A 20,830-nucleotide genomic window follows, 5' to 3' on the forward strand; every position below is an offset into this window, starting at 1 on the left:
GTCTCTCTCATATACACAAGCAAAGACATAAAACAGCTTTAGCTACCTCCATACCAATATAAGGGAACATCTTTTCTTGTTCCCTTATATGGAGCAAGAAAAGATTTGAAAGATAAAACAGGCTGGCAATAAGCAAATTTAAAGGTTATCAAATCAGGAACTTTGTTTTTTCAAGAACTGGTTTTGTATATTCATGCTAATAGAAATGGCATCTTTAGGTTCTAAAATTATGCAAGAAGCTGTGTAATTTCAGGCTCTATGTGTACTTCCTTGTGGTGCCAAAAGCTTAGCACTCAAGGTTACCAAAGGTATTGCAGATCTCAACTTTCTTAGTTTCCTCACTTGAACCAAAGAGCCTCAGATATATGGAGAACTTGAACATAAAAGGGAAGGTATACATGTGAATTACTTCTTCAAGGACCTTTGTATATTCCTACTTGTGAGAGAAGAGACAATTGTACACCCCAGATTGAACATGGGCTGCTTTCATAAACCCAGCATAGAAGTAAAATGACTAGTCTAAGTAACTGCACTTCCAGAATAACATGAGTTTCCAAAGTTAAGTGCCATGACAGGGCTTGTGGGCAGTCCTAAAGGATATAGCTCTGTAGAATGCCTTGAAAGCTCAGTTCCTTGGGCTACTATTTCCAAGAATATGGTGAAATGCCCTTAAAAAAAATCTAATTCATGTTCATATGGGAAAATGAAGTCTTCATAGCCATTAATGATATTTGTGGCAGGTCAGATCTCCTATTAAAAACATAATCTGAGATAATCTGGTAAACAGGACAGTGGACATTATTAGGGATCTACCCTATTTGCAAAAAACAGTTTCTGCAAACCCTATAAAAATGGTAATCCCTGTGATTTTGGCCCGGAATTGCCAGAAAAAAAAAATCTAAAAATAAAATTCCGGTTCCCAATTCCTTAGGGTCGCTGCAGCCCAGCCTCACAGCCTGCCAGGGGAGCGGGGAGTCATGGCATGAAGGGGAGCAGCAAAGACAGCAGCAGTCATTCCCCCTCCCGCTGATCCCCATCATGCAGCCGTATCACTCTCCACTAATTAGTATGAGGGGCAGGGCTGATGGCCACTGGGGTCCCTTGGCCAATCAGTGGCAGGGGGGAGGGGAGATGCTGTGAAAAGACCACAAAAATGGTGCCATGAGCAGCCCATGATTTTTCTTTTGCCTCAGCACAATTTAGGTAGATCCCCAACCATTATGGTGGTTAATCTGCAAGAAAGAGTCACATTAATAGTGGTGATGAAGAGAAAACTAATTGCTATCGAAGAAATACATCCTTTGCGACTACTTGTATTAGTCAAGTCCTCTGTCAATACAAAATGTTGGTACATGTAGGGAATAAAATGTTCTCTTGTCTCCCAACCTAGAACAGCAGCAACTGTGTAGTTACTGTAGTAGTGTAGCTCTTCTGCTGGGTAACTTTACACAAGAGTAGAATGGCTTACACTAGCATAAAGGCTGTATGTCACATGTCCATTCCATTTTTACACTGGGGTAAAGTGGTACTATGCTGGCATACAGTTGGTGCATGTCTTTACCCAAGGCCAGAAAGTACCGTCATGGGTCAGACTGATGTGGAAGATCTACAGCAGAACTATAGGTAATTAGTAGTTTAGTTTCACAGAAGACCTATATTACACTTCTTGTATTTTTTTTTTTTAAAACTTCCTCACAGAAAATATTAGATACTTAGATTAACCCCCACAGCATTGTTAAATACACGTCAAAAGGCAATTAAAAAAAAAAAATCACACTATTGAGAAAAAAAATAGCAGCTTCTCTCTCATGAACTTTTTATTTCTAGAGGTATTGGACATATTTTACTCCTTCCCCAACCAAAAAGCCCAATCCTGCAGATCCTAACATCTAAATTTTAATACTTAAGTAATATCTGGCATTCCTAGCAAGACAAAAAATACATGATGTTTGTTTTAATTTCTTTATCCTCCTTGCCCTGGAGCACCTTCCCTTGGAGCCCATTTCATATGATGGAAAGAACTGTACTGATTAAAATTACAAACTATTTTTTAATCTATCAATTTTTTTTAATTTTATTTTTGGAAGAACTCTGGACTGTTTACTGGTATAACTCATATTTTTTCAATCAAAATATATTATTTAGTCATATTATTATTATTATTAGAACTATAATACTTAGTCAAGTGATTAGTATAATATTTAGTCATATTAGTCATACTAAAAATTTAGAGATAAATGAGAAAGATCAGGTGATGTACAATTCAGTTGCTCACTGCTTTTCATTAAACATACATGCTGATATTATCAATGGTGACACTTTGGCACTCGTTTTAAAATAGTGTTATGTTGGAGTTTGTTGGTAAACACCAGTAAGTGTGTTTGTCGTTGCTGGTAATCACAGACTTTGCTGAAACTGATGACTGTGCCAAGTTAGCTTTCATTCAACATAAACAAGGGACAAGTTTTTGTTCTTGAAAGCAGAACCAGTAAAAATCTACCACAAGTCATAGACCAGCATGTCATGAGTAGAGTAGAAACTGTGTAAAGGAGATCAGCAGGTTTTTCTGAAACTGACTGGAATGCAGATGCACATGAATATGTGAAAGAGAAGCAAAAAGCAGCCCGGAAAGCGAGGAGAAAGCCACAGAAACGTCAGTAGCTTGCTCCTAATGAAAGCCAAGAAAAACCCAGAATTATCTGTTCAGAGACAGCTTGGTCAATCTACTTCACCATTCAACATTCCTTTTGTGCCAATCATCCACATACAGAATGCACAATGTTTTCCCTAAGATGGGATATACATTATTTGTCTGTATGTATATAGGACAAGGCCAATATGTCCAGTAGAAGAGGATAAGGCCAATGTTCCTAGGCCAGTGATTTTCAACTTGAAAACTGGAATCACGAGAGCTGGAAAAATGTTAGCTCTGAAATTTCACTCATTTTGTGACTGGAAAAATAACAGAGCAAGTCTTCTGTTGCAAAGAACTCAGAAATACCACAAATCAAAATGACCTATACGCCAACCTATACACGAGCCAGGGGGCTTCTCCGACAAAGCTGCATTTGCAATTAATTGAGCCTGCTGGAGCGTCTGTGCTCCAGCCAGCCTCTGCGTCTCATGCATCAACATCCCCTTCAAAATGGTGGCAGGACTGCCTTAACTAAGCTCATTTGGTGTGTTTTAAATAAAGAGCTCCCACTTTCATTTTGAAGCTGGGGACACTGATATATGAGACGCTCCTGGTGCTTAGTGAGAGTGTAATTAAAGTGCTTCCCCTCCCCACTTCCCCACAGATTTCTATGTGAAATCTCTGGGTGTATCCTGTGATTTGTATGCAGGTGTTTGCACATCTAACCCACTGTACCCTTAAAAAGACTTCATAGCACTCTAGGGTACCAGAGAACTCTGGCTGAAAAATCACTGGTCTAGGTACTAGCTTTTGTGCCTTTTAATTTCGCTCTTGACAGACATACATACATACATACATACATACATGAAGCTGGATATAGTCTCTCTTTAGATGATCCTGAAAGTCTTGCAAGTGAAGCCAAACTGTTATCATCATATGTAGATTTGTGTGTTGAAGCTTCTAGACCTTGAACCAGTCCCCTTGGTACAGAAAATGTAAAGTCCTAACAGAAGGGTATTTGTGCTTAGGAATTTGAGAAATAAATTTGAAAAGATCCTAATAAAAAGTTGATCTTCTGTTTCCACCAACTTAAGTAACCAAATTCTCAGGATGCTATTTTTTAGGGCCGTGTGAAATTTCAATGGGTGTTTCGTTTCGAAGCTGTTTTGATGCGTTTCATGCTTGAAACAGCAAAATCGAAATGAAACAAAAGGCCGCAAAATGAAACGAGGGCACTTGAAATATTTTGAAAGTTTCAAAACGTTTCAAGTTTCAAAGCAGTGGCAGGAGGCGAGGTAGAGCCACAACTGCACTCTGAGTGGCTCTGCCAGCCTCACAGAGCTCAGCTTGGTGGCAGGAGGCGGTGGGAGAGCCAGTGGCAGAGCTGCTCCGAGTGCAGCCCTGGCCAGTGGCTCTCCTCTGCCTCAGCTCCATGGGGCTGCAGAGCCTCTAGCAGCTGGGCTGCCCTCACCAGGGCTGCACTCCGAGCAGCCCCACCAGCCCCATGGAACTCAACCTGCTCTCCCAGTGCTGCTGAAGTCCTCTCGGGGGGTGCAGGCCCCCAGACCTGCATGCGGGATGACAGGAAGCTGCCATGGCTGCCGCTGGCCTCAGGCAGTCTTTCTGGTGCTCGGTGTGGGCTGTGCCAGTCCCAGGCAGCAGCAGCACCCTCCTGTCATCCTGCGTGCCCGTACCCCTGGCAGGAGTACGGCACAACCCCACATCCCGTCCAGGGATGCGGGCCCCCAGATCTGCACGCGGGATGACAAGAGGATGCTGCTGCTGGCAAGTGATGCAAGTTTTGCTTTTAGCAGTTTGAGGTGCAGTTTCCCAGAAACCCCTGCACCGATCTCCTTGAAACTTGGCAGGCATCATAGCCTCAGAAGGGGCTACCATCCCTGCAATTTTCATCCAAATTAGGCAAGACATGACAAAGTTATAGGCATTTTCATGATTCCCCATTATAGTCTATGAGCGAAACATATCAAACAGCAAAACAGTTGACGAAACGAAACGGAACAGTGCTTCGAAACGAAACAAAACGAAACACTGTCCCTTCGAAATGGCAAAACAGAAGTTGAAATGAAATGGTGCCATTTCTCACAGCCTTAGTATTTTTACTTTCTATAGTGCTTCCTGTTGAGTGTAATCTTCACCTCAATGGAGAAGCCTTATTCATATATATATTCTTGCTCAAAAGGTGATCTCTGTGCAAAAAATACATGGGAATTGCTGGTATGGGTGAATAGACAGTATTGTGTCAATTAGGGCTTCAATCTTGTTGTATCTATCTTTTGGTGAGATCTTGCACTACTACTTTTCTTGTCTTGTTGTACACATTTACTAAAGGAATATATAATTTTAGCTCTGAACTTTTTATATTGCATGTGGTCTTTTCTCCAAGACTGGAAAACATATATTAAACTTGATTGGAGTAGGAAACAAGTCTGGTCAAAGATTAGTATTTTAAATTCTGGCTGGGTAACACCTTTCCCCTCCCTTCAGATCTTACCTGCAACAAATAACAGCTTTGCATGACAAAGCCAAATCCAGGAAATATTGTCTTACTCCAAATGTCAAAGCATACTTCAATGTTTTGCCATCAATTATAAGAGCAAAGTCATTTTCCTTCCTCAAAGCATCACCAAGATTACTGCAGTGATGGCTTAGGATCTCTCTTGTTCCCTGTTGTATAAAAAAAATAAATGATAGATTTTAACGATTTTTATTTCTATTTGCTGTTCCCAGCGGCACTCATCTCCCTGGGTCTGCTTCTTGGAGCCATGGGCCGGTGCCTCCTCACTCTCACACCAACAACAGCTGGCAGGGAGGGGAAATGATGTGGAACAGGGGAGGAGGGGAGAGGTAGGGGGAGGGGGGGTTATTGGTGGCTGCACCCCACCACAGCCACGGCCACAGACCCTGGCCTGAAGCAGCAGGAGGGAGGTAGGGAGCAGCTCCGGGCTTGGCCTAAAGGGGAGAGGGGAAACAGCTCAGGCCTAGGCCCAAAGCGGTGGCAGCGAATGGCTCAGACCCCAGCCCGAAGGGGAGGGAGGAAATGGCTCAGGCCCTGGCCTGAAGCAGTGGGGGGAGATGGGGAGCACCCCTGGTCCAAGGTGTAGGGGGCAGACACAGACCTCTGTCCCTGCCCACTCCCCACCCCCAATCATTCTTGATGGGCAATTTGCTAGTTATTTAATATCCTTGTTAATGAACTGGAAGATGGAACTGAATGCATGAGTCATAAAACTGTGGATGACACCAAGATGTGGCAAGAGACCAGCTTGACTTATCAGAGAACTCTTTAGTGCACTTAAACACAGAAAGGAAGATTACAAGAAGTGGAAGCTTAGACAAAATCTGAAAGGAGTATAAGAGACATACAGGGATGAAGTCAAGAAGGCCAAAGTGCAATTGGACTTACAGCCTGGATGGCACTGAAGGATAACAAGAGGATTTCTACAAGTATGTTAGCAACAGGAGGAAGGTTAAGGAAAGTGTGGGTCTCTTACTGAATGGGGGAGGCAACCTGGTGACAGATGATGAGGAAAAGGCTGAAGTACTCAATGCCTGTTTTATTTCGGTCTTCACAGGCAGGCTCCCAGACCACTGCACCAGGCAGCATAGTTTGGGGAGGAGAGCAGTAGCCCTCAGTGTGGAAAGAATAGGTTAAGAACTATTTAGAAAAACTGGATGTGTACAAGTCCAGGGACCTGGATTCAATGCATCCAAGGGTGCTAAGGGAGTTGGCTGATGCGACTGGAGAGCCACTGGCTATTATCTTTGAAAACCTGTGGCAATTGGGGGAGGTCCTGGAGAACTGCAAAAAGGGCAAATTTAGTGCCCATCTTTAAGAAAAGGGAAGGAGGAGGATGCAGGGAACTACAGTCCTCAGAAAAAAAATCATGGAGCAGGTCTTCAAAGAATCCATTTCTAAGCACTTGCGCTAGGGACAGACATTCAAAAAGCCTGAGCCTGAATTGATTTAACTTTTGCAGGTTAGTCTAACCTGGCTAGGCTGAACTGCATTTTAACTGGACAGACATTTTCTCTGGACTGAGGAAATTAAGGCATATGCCTGCAGTGGCTCAGGCTAGAAGCCAGGGGGCACTAGAGCAGCCTTCCCTTCCCTTTCACAGAGCTGAGATGAGGCGGGTGTGTGGCCAGGCCCCAGAAGGACGTGTTGATTAGGGAGGTCTGCCTGCACCATCCCAGGCTTTTCCCCCTACTTGCTGCTCAAGGGGTGGGAGAGTTGCCAGACTAGCACTGTGAGGTAGGGGGTGCGTGTGCAGCGCATGCATCTGTTGATGACACGGAAGTTTTCAATCTCCCCCCTGCTTCTTTATACCGTCTGCAGCAGACAGGCAAGCAAACCAGCAAGGGGATAACAGTGTTTATAGCTTACCAGTTGACCTGCTGATTAGCTCCAAAAAGCCCTAAGTGGTCACTGTTCTGTCTGCCTGTCCCAGTGACACTGGAGACGCATGCACACACAGACACCTCTTGGTAATAGCTAGCATGCCACATGCCTAGGATCCATGGGGCTGGGGTCTGTGCTATGGGAGAAGGGAGGAAGGGAGGTAGGGATTTGTGCTTGAGCAGCAACCAGCAAAGGGGAGGTAGGGCAGGGTGGAAGCCAGGCAGACCCTGCTGTACCTGCAGTCTCTGCCAGAGCTCCAGCCAGGGAGCAGAGGGGAGGGGCCAGCTCTGCTGTGGAACAGAGAGCCTTGCCCAGCCCAGAGAGCATGCCAGGATGCTGGGGGAGTCTGGCTCATCTTAAACCAGCAAGGGGTCTAGGACAGATGTTGCATAAACTGGTTTGATCCAAATCAGTTAAGTCTGATACTACATTCAACCAAGTTTATCTCAAATCAGTTTCAGCCATTTTCAAATTGGTTTATGTGCACTGAACATCTGTTCTATTACACGCTGGAGTCAGGATTGACTCCAGGATGAATACGAGTCGCCAATACGATGAAGCAATAGGCAGAGCCAACCGCACCCCGTCCTGCATCAACAGGGGCATCACTAACAGGTCCAGAGAGGTCTTGCTCCCTCTCTATGCGGCGCTGGTCAGGCCGCAGCTGGAGTAATGTGTCCAGTTCTGGGCACTGCACTTCAAGAAGGACGTGGAGAACCTGGAGAGGGTCCAGAAGAGGGCCACTCGTATGGTTGAGGGCCTCCGTGGCCAGCCCTATGAGGAGAGGCTGAGGGACCTGAATCTCTTCAGTCTCCGCAAGAGGAGACTAAGGGGGGATCTTGTGGCTGCCTACAACTTTATCAGGGACCACCAGCAGGGACTCGGGGAAAGTCTGTTAACCAGGGCCCCCCTTGGAGTCACCAGGAACAATGGCCACAAGTTGAGAGAGGATAGGTTTAGGTTAGATATTAGGAAGAACTACTTCACTGTAAGGGTGGTCAGAGCCTGGAATAGGCTTCCCAGAGAGGTGGTGCTCTCACCTTCCCTGGAGATCTTCAAGAGGAGACAAGATAGGCACCTGGCTGGGGTCTTATGACCCCTCCCACCCCCAGTGCTCCTTCCTGCCCATGGCAGGGGGTCGGACTAGATGATCTGTCTTGGTCCCTTCCGACTCATTGATTCTATGATAAGTTTAAACCAGTTTCTGTTCACTTACGCCAGTTTATGTATAATGTCTGTCCCTAGCCTTGGAGGAGAAGGTGATTAGGAACAGTCAACATAGGTTAACCAAGGGCACATCATGCCTGACCAATCTGATTGCCTTCTGGGATGAGATACCTAGCTCTGTGAATGCAGGGAAAGCAGTGGACATAACATACCTTGACTTTAGCAAGGCTTTTCATACAGTCTCCCACAGCAAGCAAGCTAAAGAAGTATGGATTGGATGAATAGACTGTAAGGTGGACAGAAAGCTGGCTGGATTGTCAGGCTCAATGGGTAGTAATCAATGGCTCAATATCTAGCAGGCAGCTGGTGTCAAGTAGAGTGTCCCAGAGGTTGGGCCTGGGGACGGTTTTGTTCAATATCTTCATTAACAATCTGGAAGACGGGATGGACTGTACCCCCAGCAAGTTTGTGAATGACACCAAGCTGGGGGGTGTAGTAGATGCACTGGAGGGTAAAGCTAGGATTCAGAGTGGCCTAGACAAATTGGAGGACTGGGCCAAAAGAAATCTCATGAGGTTCAACAAGGACAAGTGCAAAGTCTTCCACTTAGGATGGAAGAAGCCCACGCACAGCTACAGTTTGGGGACTGACTGGCTAAGCAGCAGCTTTGCAGAAAAGGACCTGGGGGTTGCAGTGGACAGTAAGCTGGATATCAGTCAACAGTGTACCCTTGCTGCCAAGAAGGCTAACAGCATACTGGGCTGCATCAGTAGGAGCGCTGCCTACCGATTGAGGGAAGTAATTATTGTGCTCTTTTCTGCAATGGTTAGGCCACATCTGAAGTACTGTGTCCAGTTTTGGGCTCCCCACTACAGAAATGATTTAGACAAGTTGGAAAGAGTCCAGTGGAAAACAACGGTGCAATCAGCAAAATGGTTCAGGGGCTGGGGCACATGACTTATGGGAAGAGGCTGAGGGAACTGGGTTCATTGAGTTTGGAGAGGAAGACTGAGATGGGGTTTGATAGCAGCCTTTAACTATCTGAAGGGCAGTTCCAAAGAGGATGAAGCTAGACTGTTCTCAGTGGTGACAGATGACAGAACAAGGAAGAATGGTCTCAAGTTGCAGCAAGGGAGATTTAGGTTGGATATTAGGAAAAACTCTCTCACTGGAACAAGTTATCTGAAGAGGTGGTTGAATCTCAATCCTTGGAGGTTTTTTAAGACCCAGCTTGACAAAGCCTTAGCTGGAATGATCTAGTTGGGGATGGTCCTGCTTTGAGCAGGAGACTGGACTAGATAACCTCCTGAGATCCCTCCCAACCTTAATTTTCTATGATTCTAAGATGGGTGGTGCAGATGTGCTTGGGGATAAGGTTGGAATTCAGAATGACCTTTGTTTGAGATTAATGAAATAAAACTTAATAAAGACAATTGGAATTACGGCTCAATGTTTTTACTGTATTACTTTTCCAACATATAATATTCAGGAAATTATTTTTGCTAATTTAAAAAAGCCACCACACGTTCAACTCTTTTAATTACAATGGCTCCTAATAGATTTTACTCCATCACAACATGGTAATGGATGCTATTAGTTACTTGTTTCACAAAAAGATTAACTGTTTTGTAGATATCTGAATATTTTAAACAAAGTAAAGCTATTTCGTTGCAGGGTGTAGTTATGTCGTTTAAAAAGGTTGCAAATTTTACTTACATCAAGAGAACCTTCATTTATTACTATCAGGCCCATATTCTTCTTCAAAAGTTTACACGAGTGACCTGTTAAAAATACGTGTTATCAAAACTGTTCCACAAAAAAAAAAAAAAAAAAAAAAAAAAAAAAAAATTAATAAAAACAAAACAAAACACCAAATTGCTGGCTTAACTCTGCTCCTAGTGAGGTCAATTATAAAACTTCTGACATGTTAGTACAGCTTATAATGCCAGAATTATCAGAAGCATGTAGCTGTACATAAGTGATCGCAGATTCTATAACTTTCAAATATAAAACACAATGGGAACATGCAATCAAGGTATCTGTTGGCACATATAACAAGACAGCTCAAATGTGTTAATTCTTGTGCAAACCCATCAGAAATTTGTACTTTTATGGTGGACACATGTCAATGTACTGTATATAAGTGTGTATTACTTAGAGAAATGTGGCCCAATATTACATATACATATACATTTGCTGCTGCTGACTGTAGTTTGAACTGCAACTCCTAGAAACCCCAGGGGACTGGGAATAAAGGAAGAGGAAGTGACAAAATAGATGAGGGAGCTGTCATTAATAAACTATACACCACCATTAATAAATGTCTTCCCTTCCACATCTCCAATTTCATACAATCTTGGGGGGGGGGTGGGAAAAATCAATAAAAATCTAAATAAATGCTTAAAAACAAACACTGAAATTATCTGTCAAAATTAAAAAAAAAAGAAGAATAAAAATCAAATTCGGCCAAGCCTATTCATATCTAATTTAATTTTTTTTTGCTGCTGTTGCTGCAATGGATTAAAAAAAAAATTAGTCTTGAGCATTTTAGCTAGCACTTCAGCTGTGGATTGCTATTTGAGCATATATCCTTGTGGTAATGCTATCTCATCTGAAAATATGTCCAATGCTTTCATGTTCTGCAGCTTAGGTCAATAACTTAAAAAAAATAAAAAAAATGAATTTAAATATAATTCAAAATCAAATACAGTACCAATGTTGATAGCAGTCTCTTGTTTATCCCCAGTAAGAATCCAAATTTTTATATCTGCTTTCATTAGAGTTTCAATGGTTTCAGGCACTTTATCTTGTAGCTTGTCTTCAATGGCTGTAGCTCCAAGCAACTGAAGATTCTGTGAAAACACATTATTAAAAGAATTAAATTTTAACCCTTTAGTGCTCTTATTGAACAGTCTGAAAACTCTGCAACATAAGGAACTGAATCCTATGTAACATGAGGTACACATTTCACCTTATAACTGATTTATCTACTGAGACCAATAACATGAGTTTGACTAAAGTCAATCCTCCAGAAATTCAGCCACATTGAATTAGAAGCCTTCAAGAGTTCAGAATCTACCAGTTCTCTTGGGAATTATTCCAACTTAATCCACTGTACTGTTAAAATGTTTTTCTTTGAATTGGCTTGGTTTAAATCACACTGAATCCAGTCACGATTTTTCTGCAAAAATGTTTCAGAATGTACAATGTGTTATATATATGCCTGGACAATCCTATTCTCCTTCAGTCCTTACACAACCCTAGTGCAGCCTTCTGAGTCTGCTCATAAATGATACTCAGAATGAGCACAGCTATGAAGAAATTAAATGATGCCTAAGTGTCAAAAATTGCAGTTGCATAGGATCATAGAAAATTGGGACTGGATGAGACCTCAGGAAGTCATCCAGTCCAACCTCCTGCTCAAAGCAGGACCATCCCCAACTCTATCATTCCACCCAAAACTATCTAGCTGGGCTTTAAAACCCTCTGAGGGTGGAGATTTCACTACCTCTTCTAGGTAACCTGTTTTAGTGCTTTATTACCCTTCTAGCGAGAATTTTTTTCCTCATTTCTAGTAGGCTTGGCAGAATTTCATTTTTCAGTCACTAAATGTTAATAAATGTTGATTTCACCTCACACTCAGAGACTGGTGAAAAAATACTTCCATCATTAATAGGTGAAATTTATAGAAAGGGAATGTAAGAAAAATGACGGCTGATGGACTGTATGACAACAGGGGCAGAAGTCCTATAGAACCTTGTTGACTGTAGTTTGGACTGCAACTCCTAGAAACCCCAGGAGTCTGGGAATACAGGAAGAGGAAGTGACAAAACAGATGAGGGAGCTGTCATTAATAAACTATACACTGCCATTAATAAATGTCTCCCCCCCCCAAATTTCATACCATCTTGAAAAATCAATAAAAATCTAAATAAATCCTTAAAAATAAACACTGAAATTTATCTGTCAAAATGATACAAAAAGAATAAAAATCAAATTCGGCCTAGCCTATTCATATCTAACCTAAACTTTCCTTGCTGCAACTTAAGATCATTGCTCCTTGTTCTGTCATCTGCCGCCACTGAGAACCATTCTAGTGCTATCCTCTTGGGAACCACTCTTCAGGTAGCTGACTGCTGTTGAATCCTGCTCCCTCCCCTCTCTTTTCCAGACTAAATTAGACCAGTTCCCTCAGCCTCTCTTCACAAGTCATGTGCCCCAAGACCCTAACCATTTCTGTTGCCCTTCCCTGGACTCTTCAATTTGTCCACATCTTTTCTGTAATTCTGGGCATAAAACTGGCCATGCCTCCAGATGTGGCCTCAACAGTGACAAACAGAGAGGAAGAATCACTTTCCTCAGTCTCCTGGCAACGCTCCTACTAATGCAGCCCAGTATGCCATTGGCCTTCTTCACAATGACAGCACATTGGTGGCTCGTATTCAACATACTGTACACTAATGTACAGATTCCCTTCTGCTGAGTTGCTGCTTAGCCACTTGATCCCCAACCTGTACCAGTGCATGAGACTGTGCCATCCTACGTGCAAGACTATGCTCTTTTCCTTATTGAATCTCATGAGATTTCTTTTGGTTCAATTCTCCAAATGGTCATGGTCTCTCTGAATCCTAGCCCTACCCTCCATTGTATTGGCTAATCCCCCTACTTGGTGCAGTAGCCTGGGAGCTGAATTCACTTGTGAAGACCAAGGTGAAAAAGGGATTGAGTAATTCAGCCTTTTCTGAATCATTTGTCACTAGCTTGCTTCCCCCTTTCAGTAAGGGACCCACACTTTCCCTGATCTTCCTCTCGTTGCAGACATACTTGCAAAAACCTTTCTTGTTACCCTTCACATCCCTTGCTCGCTGCAACTCCAGTTCTGCTTTGGCTTTCCTAATTTTATCCCTGCATGTCTAAGCAATACTTTTATACTCCTCCCTAATAGTTTGTTCAAGTTACAGTTATATACATCACTTAGGCTTGCAAACATAAAACAGGGCTTAGCTCCTAACATACAAAGTTCGAAATTTTATTTTGCTTCATTTTGATGCAAGGACTACATTAAACATGATTAAAATTAATTTTGTCACTGAAATGTCTAACTTCACATTATGATGATAAGGATATACATAAAAATGGAATTCCACATACTTTTTCAATTAGTTCATAACTTTCCTCAAGCTTTAGTGCTCTGTTTTGTATGGATGTTGAAGCTCGGTGATACACATCTAACCAGTCTTGATAATCACTTTCTGAAATCTCAGCCACAGCAAAACATAGAGTTCTTAGACCTAAAATGGTGAATAGGTGGAAAGCATGATAACCAGTTATTTTGAGATATTCATTTCCTTGTTGTGTTAAAAGCATGTAATTTACAAAACCTGAATACACTATGAATTAATAAATGGAAGAAAAAAAAGTAAAGCCTCCCCCCGCATGTAACTGAAGAACCTTGATACAAGCTTTCATGACAATATTAGTGGTTTGTCTAAATTAGGAATATTTGTATCAATGTAAGTATATTAGAGGTGCACTGATGCATCAGTTCCATATCAGATCGACACCGATACAAAGAAAATAGACTGTATCAGCAATCAGTATTTTTTGGCTGATGTGGCTGATAATGTGGTTGATAAATGCCCTGTCCATGTGCATAGCTGCAACGCAGCACACAGGTGGCTAGGAGCACAGCCCAGTGGCATGGAGAGAAGCTGGGTCCGGCTGCTAAGTCCATTGCAAGGGACAGGGCTTGTGGGGGAGCAGACTGAGGCCACAGCGGTGAGGGAGTGACTGGAGTTGGAGCAGGTGTAGGAGAACTGGGGCAGGGTGTGGGACGGAGCCGCAAGCAGCTCATCTGGGTGGCATGGGGGTGAGGGGTGGCTCCTGCCACTGCACGAAGTCTGGGAGGGCATAGGGGGCATGTGCCCCCAGATCTGCACAGAGCAAGGGTAGGCTGCAGCTGCAGGCTGGGGTGGAGGCTGTGCTGGGCTCTTTCTGGCAGGGGCTGGGCCAGGCTGTGCTTGGGGCAGGCAGTGGTAGTGCTGGGAAGGAGGGGCTGAGGCAAATTTTGGGGTGGCTGCAGCCCACCCCATATCTCCCTCCCAGTGATGCAACTGCCCAACCTGACCACAGCCCTGTCCCAGACCCTGCCAGGAAGAGCTCTGCACCACCCCAGTCCCAGCCTGCAGCAGCAGTTTGTCCTCGCCCTGCACAAAAGATCTGGGGGCACAAGCCCCGCCCCCCATGGTCTCCCAGGGTGCATGCAGCAGTGGGAGCTGCACCCCCCTCCCCCCCGATGAGCTGCTCACGGCTGTCCCATGCTCTGCTCCGGCTGTGCAGCTCCTGCCCCTGCCCCACTCCCTGTCACCACAGGGGCCTCGATCTGTCCCCGCCTCCAAGTCCCTTCCCTCCCCACCAACAATAGATTTACCAGCTGGATGCCACTCTCTATGCTGGCCGGCTGCATATCAAAATTGGAACAGCATCAGCTGATATGGCTTGTTAAAAATTGGCCATCGGTATTGGCACACCCCTAAAGTATATCAGTGCAGTTAACCTCTAGGTCTCCCCACAACTGGGCTTGTGCATCTTGCTTTGGAGCTCCTGCAGGAGCTGTGGGGAAAGGCAGCCAAGACTGCCAAACACGGGGGTTGCAAGGTTCTCACGAGAGTAAGCCCCTTGGCTCCCTCTGCCAGGAACCTTGCAAGCCACACACCCAGCAGCCCATTTTCAGCATCGGAGCCTGGGCTGACCTGATCCTGACAACAATGCTGAGAATCAACTGATTGTCACCATTGGGAGTGGGGCATGCCAGGAACCTTGCAAAAGTATCTGGTTTGTGACCTTGGAAGAAGTTTCTAAGGCCCCTTGCACTTGTTCCATTTACAGATAATGAACATGTTAGTCGTATCATAAATGTTCAGCCAATTTCTGGTGCCATAAAGTGGTAAACTAGTCACAAAGATGTTACATGTAAAATATGAGCCTGTCACAAAGTTGTCCCATATGGCACCATAAACTGGATGGGTGACATGCCTCCACCCCAGTGCTGACAACTGATTGATGATCAGCCCAGGTTCTAATGCTAAAAATGGAACCTGGGTAAATGGGTTCCAAGGTACCTGGTAGAGTGAGCCAAAAATCGCTGCAATCTCTAGGCCTGGGAGTCTTGATTATTATCAAGGGGCCTCAGCCAAGCTGCAGAAGAGAGGCTAAGCAGAAGGCCTCAAACCCTGTTTCTGAGCAACTGTATCATGAACCTTTCCAGCTGTGACAACTAGCTCAGTTAGCAAAGTAAAGGAAGTCATCTACATGTTTAATTAAGTCAGGAATGTGATACAATTAAACATGGCACCAGGCCTGAAAGGAGGTATTATAAAGGGAAGACCATACATTATATAATCCATATATGGTATATCATAGCTTTATCTAAAAATATTATTAGTAGAGATTGATGTAACCAAATGTACTAGATGTTATTTTGCTACAAAAGATACATTTTTAAGATTCTTAGATAATTTATAAAAGCAGAACAGCCTTGTCAGAGAAAACCATAAACTAAAGTAAATAAGAAACAGGACAGTATTCTATAACCGGGAAGGAAAGGAGATAAGAAACCCTCCCTTTTACTTTCCTAAGACTATAAATCCCAATGAATTGACACCTTCAGAGTCCACAAGAGATCTGGTTCCATCCAGTTCCAAAAATTTCAGTGAAACAAAGACATTTAAATAGAACGAATCAGATACTGTTTATTAGAATATTCAAACCAGCCATCTATAAACATTAGGTATAGGTTAAAGGAAAAATTTGGAGAATTCTGGAAATCCAAGAAGATCAGCTGCCAATCTGTGTGCTACTCACCTCCTACCTCTCGAGTCTCCTCAGCTGTTGGTACAGGTGAGAAATTATGTTATGCTGTCACAGGCAGCCAGACAGACTTTGGGATAAATGATTGTTTTTGTTTTAAAGTGCAAGCAAATAAAAGGATGGGCTGTATACCTGTTTCTGCCTCTTATCAGTAGCCTATCCACAAGGATACTTGTAATCTGGGTAAAACTTTCCCCCATAGCTGCTGCAGGAGCTCCAGGGCAAGACAGACAATGAGCCTAGCCGTGGGCAAACCCTCAGCTCCCTCCTGCAACACACCTTACAAATGCAACTGGCTTGCAATGTTCCCATGCAGATGAAGGCATGATTGAGACTGGTCCCCTATTGCACAAATCACGTGTCTGCCATGTGTGTGTTGCTGGATCAGGGACTGGTATTGGCCAAAGGGGATGATCTAGTCAGGGACCTAAGAATTGATGGAAAGCTGGGTGATAGTGGCCACGAGCTGATTACCTTTACATCCATGACAAAGCTGGCAAGTCAGTCAGCAATGCAGAAGTCCTGAACTTCAGGAAAGCTGATTTTGACAAGCTCAGGAGACTCGTTGTGAAGGCCCTAAGGGACCATGACTCGACAGGAAGAGGAGTCTAAGAGAAGTGGTTGCTCCTCAAGGGAGTGATTCTGACAGCATATGGGATGTCCATCCCATCTAGGAGGAAGGGTAGCAAAAGGGCACAGCAACTCCCTTGGCTCAGCATGGAACTTGAGGACGTTCTACACCTAAAAAAGAGCAGCTTATGAAGGGTGGAATGCTGGAATCACCACCAAGGTGGAGTACTCAGCACTGGTTCATACTTGCGGGGAGTGGATCAGGAAAGCCAAGGCTGCAACCAAACTTTATCTGGCTTCACGTATCAAGGATAACAAGTCCTTTTACAGATATGTAGGGAGTCAGAAAAAAAGCAAGGGTAACACTGGACCCCTGCTGAACCAAATGGGACAACTGATAACTGACACCCAGGAAAAAGCCATCCTGGTTAATTGGTATTTCGCATCAGTCTTTCACCAGCCCAAAGGGACTGCCCTGCCTAGCATGATGTGGGACAGCCAGGGTAAGGTCATATTTATACCCAGCATCAGTGTAGACCTAGTAAAGGAATACCTTGAGAGGCTGGACACCTTCAAGTCAGCTGGTTCTGACAGATTACACCCTAGAGTACTCAAGGAGCTGGCAGGTGTCATAGCACAACCATTGGCAAAAATATTCGAAATCTCATGGCACTCAGGTGAAGTACCTGAAGACTGGAAAAAGGCCAACATGGTACCCATCCATCTTCAAGAAAGAGCGGAAAGTAGATCCTGGGCATTACAGGCCAATCAGCTTGACCTCAACCCCCGGTAAGATTCTGGAGAAAATGATCAAAGAGACCCTTCTTGATAAGTTGGCTGATGGCAACATCCTGAGGGACAGCAAGCACGGGTTTGTCATGGGTAGGTCTTGCCTGACCAGTCTCATCTCCTTCTATAAGCAGGTCACCTAGACAAGGGAGAAGAGATTGACATCATATACCTGGACTTTAAAAAAGCCTTTGATTTGGTGTCCCATGATCTCCTCATGGACATGATCTCCTTATGGAAAAATTGGCCAATTGTGGCCTCGGCTTACACCACAGCTGGGAAATTGGCTCTGAGGTCAGACTCAGAGAGTAGTAGTTGATGGTAGCAAATCGTTATGGTGCTCCGTGACCAGTGGTGTCCCCCAAGGCTCTATCCTTGGACTGGTTCTCTTCAATATCTTTATCAACGATGTGTACACTGGTGTCAGAAGCGCACTGGCCAAGTTCACCGACGACACTAAACTTTGGGGCATAGCGTCCACACCTGAGGACAGGGTAATGATCCAGGTTGACTTGGATAAGCTTAGTAAGTGGGTGGATACAAACCTGATGATGTTCAATACTGATGATAAATGCAAGGTACTCCACCTCGGGGCAGGGGGGAGGTGGGGGCAGGAACCTGTAGTATGCTTATAGGCTCGGGAGTGCTACGTTCGCTAGCACCACAGCTGAAAGACACTTGGGGTCACAACTGACTACAAGATGAACATGAGCCACCAATGCGACGTCACAGGTCGCAGTTGGCAAAGCAAACCAAACTCTGGCTTGCATCCATAGATGCTTCTCAAGTAAATCTCAGGATGTCATCCTCCCGTTGTACTCTGCCTCGGTGAGGTCGCAGCTGGAGTACTGCATCCAGTTCTGGGCTCCAGAATTCAGGAAGGATGTTGGGAAGCTTGACAGAGTCCAGAGGAGAGCCATGTGCATGATCAAAGGGCAAGAGAATAGATCTTATGAAGAGAGGCTGAGAGCCATGGGACTCTCCAGCCTGGAAAAGCGAAGGCTCAGGGAGGAACTGGTGGCTGCCTATAAGTACAAAAGGGGTGTGCATCAGGATCTGGGGGAATGCCTTTTCACCAGAGGGCCCCAAGGGATAACAAGGACCAATGGTCATAAACTCCTCCAAGACCGTTTTAGGCTAGACTTAAAGGAAAATTTCTTTACTGTCCGAGTCCCCGAGGCCTAGAATAGACTGCCTCCAGAAGTGGTGCAGCTCCTACTCTGTAGGCATTCAAGCGATGTTTGGATGCTTATTTCGCTGGTATCTTTTGACCCTAGCTGACTTCCTGCCCCTGGGGCAGGGGGCTGGACTTGATGATCTCCAAGGTCCTTTCAAGCCCTAACATCTATGAAAAAGTGTGTGCTGCATGACAGAGAGCACGATTGAAGGTGCCACACCTCAGGAAAAATAATAAAAAATATAAATACAAAATGGAGGACACTTGGTTGGATGGCAGCTCTATGGAAAAGGATTGGGAGTTTTGGTAGACCACAGACTCAATATGAATCTGCAGTGTAATGCAGCCGCACAAAAAGCCAATGCAGTTTTGGGCTGCATCAACAGAAGCATTAAGTGCAAGACATGGGAGGTGACAGTGCCGCCTCTACTTGGCACTGGTTACACCTCATCTGGAGTACTGTGTGCTAGGACTGTGCAAAATGGCTGTTTCGATTCAGTTTTGGATTCAGCCATTTCGGAGGAACAGTGATTCATTCTGGTGTTTCGGATCACCGTTTTGTTTTGATTTGACTGGATCTGTTTTGGAGTTTCGATGCTGTTTTGGTGATTTGGCCATAGACTATAATGGGGGAATCACCAAAATGCCTATAACTTCATCTTGCTTTATTTGGATGAAAATTGCAGGGATGGCCCCTTCTGAAGGCATGAAGCCTGCCAAGTTGCAAGGAGATTGTTGCAGGGGTGTTTGTGAAATTGCACCTCACGCTGTTCAAAGCAAGACTCGTATCATTTGACGGCAGCATGCTGTCATCCCACACACAGATCTACCTCCCCCCGGAGGCTTCGGGGCTGTGCTCTACTCTTCCCGGTAGAGGGAAGGGGGGAAGAGCCCCTGGATCTGCACACAGGATGACAGCAAGCTGGCACTGGGGCCAGCACCAGCACTGGGTTCTTTCAGGCACTTGGTGCAGGATGCACCAAGCACACTTGGTTGCTGGTGCTGGCCCCAGCCGGCAGCGGCAGCATGCTGTCACCCTGCATGCAGATCCCGGGGCCCGTGCCCCCCAGGAGGGCTGTGCCAGTCTCCTGTGCCCATGCCCCCTGGATCTGTGTGCAGGATCACAGCAGGCTGCCATCCCTCCCCCAGAGCACTGGGATTGGAAGGCACCTCAGGGACAGATTGCACACACTGGCCAGCTACAGATGTTAATATTAGAGCAGTACTTCCTCCCCTCTTCCCCCTCCCTCTTTTTAGTTTCTGTTTCACTGCAGGCCTGGCTCTGCAACTTTCCAAAACATTTCAGACGGTTTTGTTTAGTTTTGAAGCCTTTTGTTTCAAAGGTATTTTGAAATGAAAAAGAAGCTGTGAAAGTTCTGCGCAGCCCTACTGTGTGCAATTTTGGGCTCCATGTTTTAAAAAGGGCATGGAGAAGTTAGAGAGGGTCCAGTCAGGCAACGAAGATGATGAAGGACTTGGAAAGCAAGTCATACGAGGAGAGGCTGAAGGAGTTAGGCATGTTCAGCTTGCGGAAAAGGCTTAAGAGAGGACATAATAGCAGTCTTCAAATACTTGAAGGGATGCCATAAAGAAGAGGGAAAGCAGCTTTTCTCTCTTGCTCTGGAAAGAAGGATGCGGACCAATGGCTTCAAGTTGAAAAAAATAAATTAAGACTGAATATTTGGAAAAAAACTTCTTCACTGTGAGACTAGTGAGGCAATGAAATAGACTGCCTAGGGAAGGCTGTGGACTGTGGGGGGTTTTGCCTTCCCCTGTAGTGGAGGGCTTGGCCATTTACCTGAGATCTCTTGGGTACAGACTGACAACATTTTATAGAAGCAGGGCATTGACTGCTATGGTTTCCCTGATTCACCCATGGCAGGTTAGTGTGTTAGGTCTGTTGTGTCAGGGTTGACGGTAGTCTTACATAGAGTTTAAATTTAAATTATGGTTGTACGGGATGGTTTGGATAAGGATGACCCTGACTAAGGTAGGGGCTTGAACTAGAGGACTGGAGGTCCCTTACAGCCCTACTTCTCTATGGCTCTATGATGAAATTGGGGATCAGTTCTCATGATGGCATTTGAACATCTGCCAGCACTCTAATATAGATTGAATGTGACCCAGACCCTCATGGTGCACCCCCACTTTATGCTTATACTACATATCTATGCTACGGAATACTTTTTCATTATTAAATTAA

The 20,830-nt window shown here is 44.6% G+C and overlaps 1 protein-coding gene across 6 annotated transcripts in view; it reads right to left on the bottom strand.

Annotated features, from left to right (window-relative positions):
- ATP8A1 (ATPase phospholipid transporting 8A1) overlaps positions 1 to 20,830 on the bottom strand; it is a 187,224-nt gene that overhangs the window by 51,168 nt on the left and 115,226 nt on the right. For all 6 annotated transcript variants that reach the window (XM_090035855.1, XM_090035852.1, XM_090035854.1 and 3 more), the window contains 4 exons: positions 13,374 to 13,513; positions 10,936 to 11,074; positions 9,939 to 10,003; positions 5,148 to 5,320 (listed from right to left, as the gene is read on the bottom strand). In XM_090035855.1, coding sequence (XP_089891981.1) covers positions 5,148 to 5,320; positions 9,939 to 10,003; positions 10,936 to 11,074; positions 13,374 to 13,513 — 517 coding nt within the window. The remainder of the gene's footprint in view (positions 1 to 5,147; positions 5,321 to 9,938; positions 10,004 to 10,935; positions 11,075 to 13,373; positions 13,514 to 20,830) is intronic.

The sequence above is a fragment of the Crocodylus siamensis genome, chromosome 2 (assembly GCF_052110815.1).
Source record: "Crocodylus siamensis isolate JL-2025a chromosome 2, ASM5211081v1, whole genome shotgun sequence".
Lineage (NCBI taxonomy): Eukaryota > Metazoa > Chordata > Crocodylia > Crocodylidae > Crocodylus > Crocodylus siamensis.